This window comes from Vicugna pacos, chromosome 21 (assembly GCF_048564905.1).
Source record: "Vicugna pacos chromosome 21, VicPac4, whole genome shotgun sequence".
NCBI classification, from domain to species: domain Eukaryota; kingdom Metazoa; phylum Chordata; class Mammalia; order Artiodactyla; family Camelidae; genus Vicugna; species Vicugna pacos.
In genome coordinates, this window is record NC_133007.1 from 27,702,741 (window position 1) to 27,719,138 (window position 16,398).

Below are 16,398 nucleotides of genomic sequence, written 5' to 3' on the forward strand. Positions count from 1 at the left end.
AAAAATCTAACCATAAGGAGAGGGTAACCAACAAACAGGAGTGTATCGTGGAGCGATGACGTTTTCGGAGGAAAAGTAGGAGCAGACCAAAGGTCCTGCCCACTTGGTCTAGAGGGCAGAACGGACGGTCCCCGGTGGCTGAAAGGAGTGGTAGAGAACAACAAACTATGATGCTCAAGATGAGAACTTGGGGATGACACACAGTGGCTGGGTCAGAAAAGGAGATGCTGTCAGGAGAGAGGTTCATTATGAGGAAAGCGAGGGGCACCGAGGAGCAGAAAGCAGCATGCCAAAGGCGGACGCAAAGGGGCAGAAAAGAAGCCAAAGGAATGGAAGCAGGGGTAAAAGCGGTAGGGGCGCAGGGACAGACATTGCAGATTATAGAGAGGGAGGTGGGAGTCCCAGAAACCCAGGGCGTGGGGAGGTAAAAGGGTCAACCCCCAGGGAGGGGCGGGGGTCGGGAGGGCCGGCTCGGCCTGAGGGTGACAGGGGGAGAGGGGAAATGCACGGACAGGCGGAGAGGATGGGGCGGGGTGGGGCGGCGGGCAGCCCCGATACTCACACCTCCAGAATGCGGTCCCCCTTGCGCACCCCGGCCCGGTCGGCCGCCCCCCCGGGCAGCACGGCGCTCACATGCTGCAGCGGGGCGTACAGCTCCCCGTTGATGCTCCGCAGTTGCCCGCCCTCGCTCACTTGGCCTCGCACGTTGAAGCCGTAGCCGGACTCGGACTTGACGATTCGCACGACCCGCGGGCCACCGCCTCCGCCGCCGCCGTTCCCGGCGCAGTGGAGCCCAGAACCCCCACCGCCGCCGCCGCCACCTCCGTTCCTGTGAGGGGCTGCGGGGTGAATCCCTTCCCCGTCCTCGTCCGCCATCTTGCGAGCAAGCGAGCCGGACTCCCACCCCACTACGCCTCCACTCCCTCAGCGCGCGCACGCCCTTCTAGGCAGCCGCGCGACCCCCGGCGCGCGCGCCCGCTCCGCCGACCGCGGGACCCGAGTTGGCCAAGGAGCCGCGGGCGCGGGTAAAGGGTAGGGAGGGGGCGGGGAGGAAAAGAGGACGGTTAGGCACCGTGGAGCCTCCTGGGAGATGTAGTTTCTGGACAGTGGCGGGGAGAGGGCTGGGCTCGGGCCGGAGGTGAGGTTATATAACGCGGTTCGGGCGCAAAGCCTGATGGGAGTTGTAGTTCGTCTTTTCTGCTCTAATTAGGAGTTTTCCTGTTGGAACGTGAGCTGCTAACCTAGCCCTGAGTGCAGCTGACAGATTCAGCTGTTGACGTGCGGCAAGTTTTATTTTTCTCCTTTCATTTCGTAGCCTCTAAAAGCAGTAATATTAAGACAAATTTACGTTTGTGATTCAATAAGGCCTTAAATTATAACAACTTGTTTGCTCAGCACTTTTCGTGTCTGCATACATTACTTTATTCCGTGGCCCAACATTCTTGTGAGACAACTGGATCATGAATTCGTTTTTCTATTTCATATATTAGGAAACTGAACCAAAGTCATCCAGCTATTAGGTAACAGGAACTAAGGCCCAGTTATTTTTGCATAACTTTCTGTTCATATATTGCAACTACATAAAAACTGCCCCAACTATGCAAAAATCATATGGAGAGGAAACTATGTTCCCAGTGATTTAGACCTGGATATTAGAGTGGCAAAGTAATAATATCAATTAAGCAATGATTTGGGGTTTTTTGGGGGGAGTAGCTTTTAAATATCCATATATGTTTTTTATTGAAATATAGTTGATTTACAATATTATGTAAGTTTCAGGTATATAAACCGTGATTCACAATTTTTAAAGATTACACTCCATTTATAGTTATTATAAAATATTTGGCTACATTCCATGTGCTGTACCATAAATCCCTGTAACTTATTTATTTATACAGAGTAGTTTGTACCTCTGAATCCCCTACTGCTCTCTTGCCCCTCCCCACTTCCCTCTCCCTGCTAGTAACCACTAGTTTGTTTTCTGTATCTGTGAGTCTGTTTCTTTTTTGTTATATTCACTAGTTTATTTCTTAGATTCCACATATAAGTGATAACATACAGTATGAGCAATGATTTTGCAGTTATCTTTATTTCAAATTCATTTTGTTTTCCCCAACAGCCCAGTAGAGTTCTTTGCAAATGGCAGCAAATGATGTTTTTTGGCTACCTACCTGAACACAAACTTAAAAGATATTGTACAGATTGCCTGACAAAGGCAAGTAATAAGAGCAAGAGCAAAAATAATGAAAAATAGCTTTCTTAAACACTTATGCTCAAGCTTAGTATTTGATTATATCCTATTGACAGGCTAATAAATTAGTCTGTTACTGTTCTGTGGATGCTGATAAAAGACACAAGACTCCTGGGCCAGAGACAAAGCACTATTGCTCACAGCATGGGAAGCAACTTGAGCTTCAACACTTTAGTATCAATTTCTCTCACCCACTCAAGTCTCACAGAGATGACCAGAAGGGCTCAGATGAATGCTGTGCACTTGGTGGACTTACATGACAGCTAAGGAACACTGAGCTTGGGGAACCCATCACTTTATAGGAAGCAGTAAGCAATCCCATTCTTTGTCCTGGAGAGATTACTTTCATCCCTGAAGGTCACTCACTGTAAACATAACCCTGAGAAGTGACCCTGGTAAAGAGCAGTCAGGGTCTTGCGTTCTTTTCATACCCAGGAAGATGGGTAGAAGCATGAAAGACCCATGAAGGACTGTCTCTCTCGACATTACTATGTACCAAACACTATTCTAAGCACTTTAAAATCTTGCTTAACCCTCACAACCCCTCAATGGCCTTTACTTCATAGATGAATAAACCAGCATAGAGAGCTCACACAGCTAATAAGCTATGAATCTAGAAAAAACAACAAGGACACATAGTTAAAAAACAGTGAAAGTTAATTTGCAGAGGCCTGATGACTTGTAAAAGCAACAAGCAACCCCTAAAAGAATTTATGGACTGTGTAAAAGTTTCCGGGAATTGCTCAGTGAGGGAGGCGGGGAACCCAGTAGAATAATTAAGATGTTTTACAAAACATGGGATGAGAATTCAACATTATTATATTAGAACATTAAATTAATATAACCTGATTTTATAAGAAAGCTAACGAAGAGGGGTCTTGATTAGTTAAACAAATACGAAACTTAATACAAGCTGGAATAAGAATTTTGCTCCAGACTAATAATGGCATTTGGATTGAACCTGAATAGTTTGGTTTGAACTGAGCGCTGGGTGGAAAGGAACTTATCCAACAAAGCCAGGCATCACAGAAAGGAAAAAGGGAGCTTCCACTAAAAGAATTGGGGTTTTTGTTTGTTTATTTAACAAAAATGTCCTGAATGCCTACTCTGTTCTACGTGCTGTAATAGCGGCTAGGGATCCAAAGATAAATAAGATGGTATCTACAAGGTCCACCAAGGGCAGTGTGACGTGGTCGGACTCACAAATGCACGTACTCCTTGATCTGTTAGTGCTCCTTCTAGGAGTCCATTCTCCTGTCGCACTCGCACGTGTGTGAAATGACATTTTTGTGAAGTTAGTCATTGTAACAGAAGTTAGCATTTGCAACAGATTGGAAATAACTTAATGTTCATTGGTTAAATTACGATATAGCCACAAGGAAAAACTGAATAACTGTAAATAAAGAATAAGGAAGCTCTTTACTGAAGTGGAATGATCTCATGGACGCCGTACGTAATTAAACAAAAATAAGATGGAGCACAGTCTGCAGAACACGATGCCGCTTTTGTATAAAAGGGAACCACAGATATGTTTACATCTCTAGAATTATTCGCAAGAAACTCATAACATTGATTGCCTCTGAGGAGGGGGACTGGACAACGGCGGGGTGAGGACAGGATAGACTTTTCACTATACCTTTTACCTTTTTGTAACTTCTGAATTTTTAGACAGATGAATGTGTTGCCTATTCAAAAAGTAAATACAGAAAATACTTAGAAAGGATTGGATTGGAAGAAAAGGTGATCGGAGCATCCAAATAAGAAAATAAAATGAGACACCGTTCCTGCTCTCAAGAACTCACAATCTAGCCAGAGAGACAGCAAACGAAAAAGCAGTTATACTACAGGCCTTGGCCCTCCTAAGTAATGAGAGCCGTGCAGAGGCCTGAACAAGCTGCTAAGAGTGCACATAGGAGAGGCCTTTAAAACGGAACAGCTGAGCTGAGGGATCATCCATGAGGGAGCCCAGGCAGAGGACAGTGGTGGGAGGGCATTCTGACGGGACACCAGGGATTTGAAAGAACGTGGTGAGTGTGAGAACAGCAACCTGGAGCAGAGGGGACAGGGAGGAAGGGGCACCGAGGGACGGGAGGAGGGCAGGAATCAGATCCAGGAGGGCTTCATATACTGAGTATCGTGCTCAGGAGTTTGGATTTCATGCCAAAGTATCTGGGGGCCTCTGGACGCTTTTAAGCAGAGCAGCAGTATTATCAAACTTGTGCTTCAGAAAGTTCATTCTGTTGGAAGTGTGGAGACAAAATGAGACAGAAAGATCAGTTAAGAAGTGATTGCAGTGATTCAGGCGGAAATTGATGAGACTCCAACTAGGGCAGTGGTGATGGAGGAGGATTCACTGGAGAAAAAAACTCAGTAACCCCTTGGCTCTCAGTGTGAGCATGGGGGAGGAACGATTGATGCAAGATTCCTGGCTTGGCAGTGTGATTTCTTAAGACTAGGCATGAAAAGGAAGAAGAAAAGGTTTCAGGGGGATGATAATGAATTCAGTATGGGGTCTGCTGGATTTGAGGGGCCTGCAGAAGATCCAAGAGGAATTGATCAGTAACTGGTCAGACGCATAAGTTCGGCATCAGGGAAAAGGGTCTGGGCCAGAGCACAGATTTGGGAGCCATCAGACCTGGCTGGTGGCGGAGAGCCCCAAAGCAGAGCTGTAGTGAAATGAGAGAACAACTTGGGCCAGAACCCAGAGAATGTCCTCTTCCCCCCATTTAGGAGACTTCAAGAGGAAGAGGGGAGAGACTGAGAAAGAAGAGTCAGAGAGCTGGGGGACCCAGAGAGAGTGGGACCTTCGAAGTTGAAGAAGCTGCCTTTGGAAATAGGACCTGGAAAGTTTGCAGAGCACTTGCCATCCAAGGGTTTGTCTAGTCTTCACAATAACCAGGTAAACAGAAGCATTCATGAGAAACGAGGCAGGCCCCAAGCACACTGCTAGTTAATAGCAGAACTGAATCTTAAACCCAGATTTTCTGACACCAAAGTCAGAAAGTCTCTCCACTATCCAGCTTCCTTTTGGTTAAAGGAAAACACAGTTCCTCCTTCCCTTTGTATAGTACAGAGTCAGCAGGCTTCCATCAGTTTTCTGTACAGGAGAGCCCCACCCCTCACCACTGCTCATGTAGTCCTTTGGTCCTAGATGTCCTGCCTCTTCTCCTTCCCTCTTTGCTAGTCTAAATGCTCATCCTTCAAGCTCTAGCCTAAGTCCCTCCATAAAGCCTCCCCTGAGGATTCCAGTTCACCCCGACCCCTCTGTTGTCTAAATCCCTGCAGCAAATACAGCTCCCAGTGACCCCATCTCCCCTGGGTGACTCACACGCTTGTGTAATCCCCTCCCCTTGAGTGTGGGTGGAACCTGTAATTCACTTCCAGGCAATAGAATAAGTGAAGATGTGTCACTCCCAGGGTTACAGGTACATTATGTAACACTCCTTGGCTGACTGGAGTGAGGGTCCCCTGCAGGCCCTGAAGACGAAAGCTGCCATGTTGTGAACTGCATGTGGAGAAGGCCCATGGCCGGGAACTGCAGGAGCCTCTAGGGCCTGAGACTCGCCCCCAGTGGACAACGAGAAAATGGGGCCTTCAGTCCTCAAGAAAACCTGCCAACAACCTCATGAGCTTGGAGGCGATCTTGGGCTCCACTAAGGAACGTAGCCCAGCCAGTGCCTTGATTGCAGGCTTGTGAGACCCTGCAGAGGACCCAGCAAAGCTGAAGCCGGATTCTTGGACCACGAATGGTGTGAGATAATAAATGTGGGTTGTTTTAAGCTGCTAAATTTGCGGTAATCTGTCACATGACAATCGATTGCAAATGTGGCTCCTGTTGCATCTGCGGTCAGTGCTGCTCGGTTTAGATCATAACAATTTAACATCTAGTTTCACTTGACCTTTCCAATCTGAACATAAGTTTCTTGAAAAGAAAGAATTTGTCACATGTGCCTTGTCGTGTCCTCTGAGTGTGTGAGAGCAAGAGGCACAAGAGAAGGAGCTTAGCAAGTGTTGATAGAAAGTTAGTCCAGGAAAAGACCATAAAGTGACTAATAGTACCTCCTGCATAAGGACATGGTGGGGATCAAATGAGAATATGTGGGCCACACCTAACATAATGCTTAATACTAGTTGTGGGGGAGGGTATAGCTCAAGCGGTAGAGCGCATGCTTGACATGCACAACGTCCTGGGTTCAATCCCCAGTCCCTCCTCTAAAAACAAGTAAATAAACCTAATTACCCCCCCAAAAAAAAACCTAAAAGAAACAGAAGAACTTAAAAAAAAGGAATACTAATAAATATCACACCTAGCCCCATTCCCCCATTTTGCTGGTAAAGAAGTCGCGCCCTCCACTACCACCCTTCAAAAAAGGAAGCAGACCCAACAAGGTACAGAGACTGTCCCAGGCCACGCAGCAGGTCAGTGGCCGGTGCCCAGCCTGGAGCAGAGAAATGAAATTGCTCAAGTGAGGAAATAGTGCATGTCATTTCCCATGGAGTCATGAGATGAAGAAAACAAGAAAAGGGCCCCTTTCTTAGGCCCTTGCCCTAATTCGGACTCCTCCTTCCTTTTTGCTACCTTTCTGCACTTTTTTCTGTGAAGACCATGTGAAAAAAATTACTTTTTTGGTAAATTGAGAAACTGATTTGCAAGAATGGATAATATCTACAGACCAGAAGGTTTATGAGTCGTGATTCTTTTAGTTGCAAGCGATAGACACTCAATTCAAACTAGCTTAAGCAGAAAAGAGAGTTTATTGGTTCATACAGCTAAGGAGGACACTGGGCACACCTGTTAATTATAGCTGCATAACAAACCATCCCAAAACTTAGTGACATAGTTCATTTTAGTATGCTTATGGACTCTTTAGGTCAGAAATTGAGGATACTTAGGGATAACTTGTCTCTGTGCCTTGATGCCTGGAGCCTCAGTTGGGAAGACTCAAAGGCTAAGGATGATTTGATGGCTAGGTTCAACTGGAAATGTCTCATTTCTGGTGGTTGAGGCTGGCTGCCTGCTGGGACCTCATCTAGGGCTCTTGGCATGACCCTATACATGGCCTCTTCACGTGGCTATTGGCTTCTTTCAGCATGTGCCTGGGTTCCCAAATCAGATGTCCTGAGAGAATAAAGCAGAGGTGTGTGGCATTTTTATGACTGAGTGTCAGATGTCACATGGCATGACTTCCACCATACTGTTTTGCTCCAAGTGGTCACAAGGGTCTGCCCAGGTGCAAAGGGAGGGGACATAGACACCACCACTCCACGGAAGGAAGGTCAGTGTTGCACCGTAATTAGAGTATATATTGTGGTGGACACTTCTGGAAAATATAATCTGCCACACTGGGATAGCTCATGGATTTAAAGCAAGTGCTGTAGGAACCTAGGCCTTGAGGTCTAACACAGAGAACTCAAGGCCATCTCCCTCTTTTTCATCTGTCTTTCATTTTTGCTCATCTCTGCTTCTCTTTGTCTCTCAGCAAAAAACACCTTGTTTTTCTCAGAGTCTGTATATAATTTCCTAGGGAAGGACTTTGGCCTTTCCTTGAGTCATGTGCTTACCACCTGGACTGATGGAAGTTGCCTGCAGGATGAAGAACTATAATTGTCCAAACCTGAATCACATGCCCAGCTCACGTGCCTTAAAGAAAGTCTGCTGGGTAGACTACAAAGAATAGCTAGTGCGATCTGCCACAGGTTTAACCTAAGTGAGCACCAAAGCTCAGTGTGCGATCATAATTATGTCAGTTCCCTATCAGCATTCTGTCCTCGCAGTGTTTCAGAGCCCTTTACCTGGTCATCTGCACATCATGCCCTTGTCTTCCACTTTCTCACATGCCACCTCTGAGATTTGCTGGGTTTCCTATTGGAGAGAAAATCTCCCTGGCTCTTAGACAGCCATACTGGCTGGCTTTTTTTCTCTCATTCCTTCTCACCCCACCTGACCATCATGATGCAAAGGGCCATTCCCAAATATCATTTTCACCATCCTTCTGGTTGAAACTCACTAGGCAATTGTCACTCTGTTAGTTGTGTCTTTCTTCATTTAATCCAGTGCCTACACCCCTTTCTTTTCTCAAAATCAAACTCAATTTTCCAGAAATTGCTTCCCAGAGCCAACAGTTCCTATATATATATATATATATATATATATATATATATATATATATATATATATATAAAATATATATTGTATTATATCAGAAATATATTACATCTATTATATCTATCAGAAATATAATAGGTTGGGATATCTCATAGCAAAAAGACCAATGTTGAGGCAGTAGCAGCATCCAGTGGAGAAGTATGTGAGACCTGGGGCCTCTGCGTTGGTTCCGTTTAGGGTTTTTTTTTGGTTTGTTGTTTTTTTTTTTTTTCGGTAGGGAGGGAGATAATTAGGTCTGTTTATTTATTTATTTAGAAATGGAGGCACTGCAGAGTGAACCCAGGACCTTGTGCATGCTAAGCACACACCCTAACACTGAGCTCTACCCTCCCACTGGTTCCTGTTTAGCTTCAATCCTTCACAAGTCATTTGTATGCTTTTGGCTGCAAGTACAGAAAATTCAAAAGTGGCTTAAATAATAAGGAAATTTATAATCTCATGTAAATAGCAAGTTGGGGAGTCCCAGAGTTAATTAATTCAGAAGCTCATCCATATCATAAAGAATCCAGATTCCTTCCATCTCTCCCTTTGCCATCTTCAATGTATCATCTGGGGGATTTGGTTAACTTGTCTCGTGGTGGCGAGATGGCTGCTGAGCTCCAGGCATCAACCACATACATGGTCACCATATCAAGAAGCAGAAAACAGGAAGTGTGTATTCGTAAAAGCAAAGAAACCCTTTCTAGAATCCTTGCATCAGCTTTCTCTCATGTTTCATAGGCCAAAAGTGTATCACTCACTAATCCCCTAAACCAGTCATTGGCAAAAGAACTGAAATTACTGTGATTGACACAAATGCATTAAGAGTTACTCCTGGGGCCAAGAGTAGCCCCTTCCCTGTGTTCATAACTGGCCAGTGAATACCAGAACAAAATGGGGACTTGCCAAAAGAAAGAAGGGAGACAACTTGGTTTCTTCCAGTATAAACTAGAGGTGATATCTACTTCATCTATATGTAGAGATACTTCTAGAAATAAGGTTTTGCAGGACACACTTATGAAAATAGTTTAATTAAAAAAACAGTGAGTCATGTGCTACAACATGGATGAAATTTGGAGACATTATGCCAAGTGAAATAAGCCAAGTCACAAAGAGGTAATTATTGTATGATTCCTGTAATTCGAGTTTCCTAGAGTAGTCAAATTCATGCAGACAGAAAGTAGAATGGTAGTTGCCAGGGGCTTAAGAGGGAAGGAAATGGGGATTTTGTGTTTAATGGCTACAGAGCGGGAGGATGAGAAGTTCTGGAGGTGGATGGTGGTGATGGTCACACAGCAACTGTAATAGAGAACAAGCCTGACTCCATGTTCGATCTCTTTTACTTTAACCTTTGTAATCTCTGCTTTTGCTACAAGTTAATCACTACAGGGATGCTACCTGCAAGCTTAAATTATACATAATGGCCCATCTCTTGGACCCTGCCTCCCAGGTAATGAGCATTAAGCTAAAATGTCTTTGTTTAGCTCACAGGAAACATCCTGACCAGGCCCACCTGGGAAAGACTGCAGGCAGGAAGAAAGCAATGCATGCCCTCTGGAGCCTAGCCAGAACCAGGACTTTGCTACTTCCACTTTTAGTACGAAAGGAGCCTGAATTCTAACTCAGGCAAGATGGTCTTTCGGGACCCTAGTCCACCATCTTCTCGGTCTGCTGGCTTTCCGAATAAAGTCGCTGTCTCTCGCCCCAACAACTCATCTCTCGATTTATTGGCCTGTCGTGTGCTGAGCACTATGAGCTTGGACTCAGTTATACAACGTGAATGTACTTAGTGCCACAGAATGGTACATGTGACAATGGTTAAAATGGTATGTTCTATGTTGTGAATATTTTAACACAAAAATTTTAATAAAACTGAGTCTATTTAAGACACAGAGCAAAGAAATTGTGCTAAATTTGAAGTGTACAATATAAATTCATGGTTCTAATAACCGTAATGTTGAATTTTGGCCTAATTTGTGGGTGGTATCATTTCCCAACCTTAGCTATCACCTCTGTCTAAATCATGTGCCATCCTCCCCTCTTTCCTCATATCCACATCTGTTTTGACTGAAGTGCAGATCAAGAAATTCCATCTCCAAAAAACGTCCTACAAGAGAATCTCCTGCACAGAATGGAATCAGCTACAACACCCACTTGCTCATCCCTTGCAGGTTACCTTCCCCTTTCTTCCTTTGTCTTCTAGTCCTCATTCAATACAGCTGGCTGTCCCCACATCCATGCCAAGAGGCTTCAGGACAAGGAGGCAGAGAGGAAGATCCAGGGAGCAGCACAAGTACAAAGCACCAGCGGGTGTTGGCAGCTCTCACAAAGTCTATTTACTGACAACACATATGTACTAATGATCCCTCAGATGTTTGCAAATGAGGCAAAGCTGTGAGGAGCTGTGCAGAGAAGTGGCAGCTATGTATCCAACCCCAACACCCATTCATAGAGGACCCGGTCCTTCCTCCTGAAGCTACCAAAACCCCACCCCATGGCCAGTGGCCAGGGCTGAGCAATTCTATTACACCAGCTTGAAACCAGAGGTCATCCATTCATATTTAACTGCTCACTCCGGACAGTCTTTTCCAAAACATATCACGATCTTCAGGGTGGAGCATTCACCACTCCCTTAAATTCATGTCCCAGAGCTGGATCACACTATCAGAAAGTTTCTCCTTACATGTAATCTTCTGTAAATAGAATGGGTTCTAGGCAAAGGGCCGCCATCAAGTTTGGAGTCATGCATGCCCTCCAGGGCAACTGAGTGTCAGCCCTCAGCTGTCTGCATGTACTTCCCCATGTCCAGCAAGTGCCCCAGGGCTCCCTCCGGGAATGATTTTCTTTTGCTCAGTGATCCTGCTCAGTCACCTTGCAAAACACCCTGCTGGCTACAGGAAAGAGAACCCGTTTCTGTTCAGCCAGCATTGACTGAGTGTGCACAGCGTGCCAGGCAGTGGGCCAGAACTGGAGACACAGAGACAAATCAGCCCCTGCCCTTTGGGAATTCTCAGGTCTGGGGGGAGAAGCTGACATGAAAACAAACAATTACTGTACAGTGTGATGTTTTGTACCAGCTGCTGTGGGAGGACAGATGAAGGATGATTAACTGTCTGGAGATTCTCTGGGGAGTCAGGGAACATTTGTCCAAACAGTATCATCGAGTGGGGTTTTGAAGGATAAGTAAAAGCTTGCTAGAAAGATAAAGGAGGGAAAAGAATTCCAGGCAGAAGGACTAGCATATGCAAAGGCAGGGAGATAAGGAAGGACTTGGTGTACTTTGCAAACAGCAGGCAAGGTAGCAGAGGCTCAGAAATGAGTAAGGCCATGGGCAATTTAGTCCCAGCCATGACCCCTCCTTGGCCCTGGGGGAGGGGGACAAAAATCAAAGCTCTAGCTCTATTGCTGATGAATAATAAGCAATGTTACCTTCTCTCTCTATATAAAGCTCAGACCCTTGTAGATCCTGTTCTGTGGGCTTTCTAAGGTCTTTTGCAAGATTATCATCTAACGGGAACTATCTTCTCAAGGAATCAAGGTCTTTTATGTATTTGAAAAGGCCCATGTGGAATCTTTGGGCTGTTGTGATGATGATCTGAAATGTGATTCTTGCTGATTGCAGCCTTGAAGGGGAGGAGCCAGGCCAATGCCCAGTCCCCCTTCCCACCCTCACTGGGCTTCCTCTCCATCCTGTCATACACTTCGAGCGCCCAGGCTGCTGCTCTTCTCTCAGTAGACACATGATCATTTTGGTTACTTCATCCTCTCCAGAATAGTTAATTAATTAAGCAAGCATTGGCTTGGCTGAGCTTTCTGGAAACATCCAGAACCAATTCATTCTTGAGTAAGGACTTATCAAACATGAGCAAAATGAACTGCAACTCCTCAAGGAACTAACTCTAAGAAATGCTGGTCTAACACACAAGCCGTACACATGAGTTTTTAAAATCACCTTTCAAGTCTGCTAAAATTTTTACTGACCTGTGAAATGCTCCAAGCCCTTCTCAAAGCGCTGCCTCTGATGATGTGAACCATAGGCAACTTAAACCAGGACAGGAACACTTTTTCAATTTTTCATAAAATACTTACTTTCCTAGAATCCAGTTTCTTTTCAGGCCTGGTCTTTAATCTTTCTGGTGCTAGACTTAATTTGCAAGACTGCTCCCTTGTCTCATCCCAACCTGGCTGGCTGCCCTTTGCTAAATAAATGAGCCTGGAATTTACAACAGGAAAACTCCAGGGACCTAGGCTAGGTCTGAGGAGAGAGCCTGCTTGTCTTCCTGTGGGGCCCACCGTGGCCACCTGCCCAGGTGCTCAAGGACCTGCTGCCCTCTTGTGGCTGCAACCTGGGGTGCAGCTGTACCTCCACCCGGCAAACAAAAAGCTCTGGTTTTCAGGTTCAGTGGCTGGCTGACTGTGCTCTGAAGGCATTGTCCCTCCCACTCCTGGCAAAGACCTGGGTTATTTTAGAGCTGAAAGGGACCTTAATCAACCCCCAATTTTTTTTTTAAGAGAAGGAGCCTGAGAATCAGAGAGATTTGGTCATTTAGCTAAGGACATACCCTAGTTAGAGAAGCAGGCAGGAATGGAACCCCCATCAGAAGACAGAAGGGAGAAGTTGCCATTTGAAATTTAGAAAGACTTGATGATGCTAAAGAGCTGCAGGCTCAGTGAGTCGGGGGAGCCGGGAGTGTCTGGTGGGCTTCTCTCCATCTCCCCTCCCACCTTCTGCTTCCCAAGGAAAGCTGTTCTGTAATTGCACACAGGCCTTGGATAAGGACCATCTCTCTTTGTCAAATACTTTCTTATGCCAAGGACACAGCACTCCAGTGTAGGGGAACCAGATTTTCTTCCAAGCTTCAACCTTTAGTTATTCAGGCCCCATCCCCACGGTGCGGCCTGTTTTCTCCTCTGTAAAATGAGGGAGTTGGAATGAATGTTTTCTAAGGTTAACGCTAAAGCATTTACAGTTTATGTTTGTCTGTTTGCCTCTTGGTGTACAAATATCTGGTGGCACTGTCAAGACAGGGAGCAACCTGAGGGCAGAGTCTATGTCTTTTCCTCTTTACATTCCCCGAACCTAACCCCATACCATTGGTATATTAGATGCTCAGAAATATTTATTAACCATCATCGGCATATTCCGTGTCTGCTGACATGGCCAGACATGCTATAAATGGTACTTAGATATGGTTTTGTGTTGACGATCACCATTCCTGTGAGATTATAAAGCACAGCATTACGCACGAGGACTCTGGGACCAGATTGCCTATGACCGACTACCGGTTCCACATTTCCTGCCTGGGCATCCTTTCTCTGGGCCTCGGTTTCCTCATCTATAAAATGGGAATTAAATGGCAGTGCCCAGTACATTGTAAGCACTCAGTAATAGGTAGACATTATTACCTTGATTTTATGGATGAGGAAACTGAGAGAGATTAAATAACCTTTCCTAACCAGCATGGCCCAGTGAGTGACAGATCGAAGATTAGAAGCAAGATCCAAAGCCCATGGACTCTTATGGTCTATGTTGCACTATTCCTCCACTGCTGGATGACTGAGAAAACAAATGAATAAAATTCTTTGTTGCTGATGACAATGCTAATAGATGGCATTTATTCTTACATGGAGACGATATTAATACTCCAGACCTGTCTCTTCCACACTCCATGGAATCAGTTAAGAAAGAAGATGAAAACAATTCAAAAAAAAGTAACAGGTCAACGCGCTTTTCTGCACATAGTAGACTACAGGTTTCGTCTAAGTCAGTGAGGACTTAGAGAGCATCTACTTTGTGGCAGTACCAAGGCCATGCATTGTGGAGATTAGATATTTCCCTGACCTTTTAAACCTTGCAGTCTAGTTGGGGAAACAAACACATGCAAGGTCTAGATTATAATAGGATGTTATAATTATTTCATCCTAATTATTACACCTACAAGGTGATATAGATCATTTGTATTAATTGATTTCAGAAAGGAAACACAGCACAGGCTTGAGAATTCTGGGAAGGCTTCCTGGAAGAGGGGCTCAGGCTAAGTCTGGAAGCATAAGTAACTTTCTTTGATGTTATCTTTATTTTCTCTCCATCCCCAACATCTGGTTGGTCAGTTGGTCATCAAGGCCTATCAGTTCTTTCCAAGTGACTCTCACACCAGTCCCTTACTTTCGAGTCTGGCAGCCATAATCCCAGCTCACCCCATTACTTCATGCCTAGAAGAACCCTAACAATCTAACTTGTCTCTTGGCTGCCAGCCTTTGCCTCTTCAGTCCACATCATCCACCTCTTTGGGATTAGTCTTCTCATTTTATGATGTCACTCCTATGATTCATTCATTCCAACTTCCTTTCAGCTAACATTTATTAAGTATCTACCGTGTGCCAGGCATCACTCTTCTACCCACTAGGGATTCAGTGTTGAGCAAGACAGGCAAGGAAGATCCTCGCCCACCCTCCACCTCCCAGGACATAAAAATATTAGTTTTTAAAAACTCCAGAGAAGATCTGTTGCTTTAGAGCCCAGACTCTCCCGTAGGCCCACCCTACTCATCTCCCCCTCCCCCTAACTTCCTACCGCTTTCCAGCAGGCTCTTCACTGGGCTCACCATCCCTCACTCTTGCCACGTTTATTTCCCAGGGAATCTTTCTTTATGTTCTTTCTCCTTGGACCCACCTGTCCAAATCCTTTAGGGTCTAGTTCTGGCTCCACATCCGCCCCACCTTTCTCTGCTCCACTCTGCAGTTCTGTCTGCCTCCTTCACGTTAACGCTTTACGGGTTCCACCATCACTCACCTCTTCCACATGGCGCTGTTTCTTCCTCCACCCGCCTGCCGAGGTTCTAAGCTCCTGAAGGGCTACAACCCTGTTCTGTATTATTCCATCCTGACCTCCCCTAGCACCTGGCACAGTATTGTACAAATAATAGTTCTTTTTCTCTCTCTCATTCTCCTCTTCTTAATTTTTCTAACAATAACAACTAACATCTGTAAAGCACTTTGTGAAGTGTTTTCACCTACATTATATTCCAAAAACCGCACAATCCCCCTGTGTCAATTATCAATAAATATTTAATGGATTAATAGGTCAAAAGGGGAAGGCATCCCGGGTGAAGGAACTAGCACCAGCAAACACACAGGGATAGGAGTGATCCCCGCAGGAACAGAAGGCTGCGGGGAAACACAGCCTTGCTGGAGAGGAGTGAACACTATAGAAAATTTGGAAAATAAAGAATGAAGATAATAAAAAACAAACAGAAAAATAAATCCCACCTTCACATTAACAGGGTTAGCAGTTAGGGGTATTTATTTCTAGCCTTTTTAGAAACTTTTTTTTGCAAAGCTGTAATAAAACTGCATATAATTTTGTGTCCTACTTTTTTTCACTTAACATTCTAAGCACAGTTCCATCATGCGACATCGTTTTCATAAAGGCCATATGTAGTGAATGCATAATATTCCAGAGTGGCTGCATTTTCGTGTACTTACCCTTCTCTTATTAGACACTTCGTTTCCCATTTTATGCTGTATTAGGAAGCACAAATCGCTTGTGCAGAGAAGAAATGGACCGAAATCAGGTCTTGGTGAGACCTCAAAACTGCTCTAGAAAGTCACACCTGAGCCTAAAGCTTCCCTGGACTTTTTAGTCACCTGGGCCAGACTGATCCCTTATTGCTTAAAAGCCAATTGGAGTTGCATTTTCTCCGACTTGCAACCCACATTATCCCACCTAACATAAGAGCTCTTAGGGCAGGACCATACTTGTCTTGCTCGCTGCTGTAACCCTGTCTGAATCCTCAGTCCAAGGTGAGGAGTCAGAGCTTAGGAAATGTGTGCAGAAAAAAGAATACGAACTCTTGTATGAACGCTTCCTTCTTATCCTGACCGGGGGTCTAGAAGGTACTTTTATCAGTTTGAGTTTATCAACAAAAATGTTGCCTCTTTATCACATGTACCACTAAGAATTCCTAACTTTTTGGACTTCTTTAGTTTTTTAATTCAGAAA

At 44.9% G+C, this 16,398-nt stretch overlaps 1 protein-coding gene and 1 long non-coding RNA gene across 4 annotated transcripts in view; one reads left to right on the forward strand and one right to left on the reverse strand.

Annotated features, from left to right (window-relative positions):
* The window catches only part of SNX27 (sorting nexin 27), a 51,973-nt gene extending 50,967 nt beyond the window's left edge, over positions 1 to 1,006 (reverse strand). Inside the window, exon 1 of one of the 2 annotated variants that reach the window (XM_006216993.4) lies at positions 563 to 1,006. In XM_006216993.4, coding sequence (XP_006217055.1) covers positions 563 to 876 — 314 coding nt within the window. In that variant the 5' untranslated portion in view covers positions 877 to 1,006. Of the gene's footprint in view, positions 1 to 11; positions 298 to 562 lie in introns of those variants that run through there. The other variant, XM_072946563.1, reaches the window with a different exon arrangement.
* Positions 210 to 6,024, forward strand: LOC140688111 (uncharacterized). Of its 2 annotated transcripts, none has more exons than XR_012062862.1 (3): positions 210 to 341; positions 4,982 to 5,150; positions 5,669 to 6,024. It is a non-coding gene; the product is annotated as an uncharacterized lncRNA (long non-coding RNA). The 2 variants fall into 2 exon arrangements; XR_012062861.1 differs by having other exon boundaries at positions 241 to 350.
* The last annotated feature ends 10,374 nt before the right edge of the window (positions 6,025 to 16,398 follow it).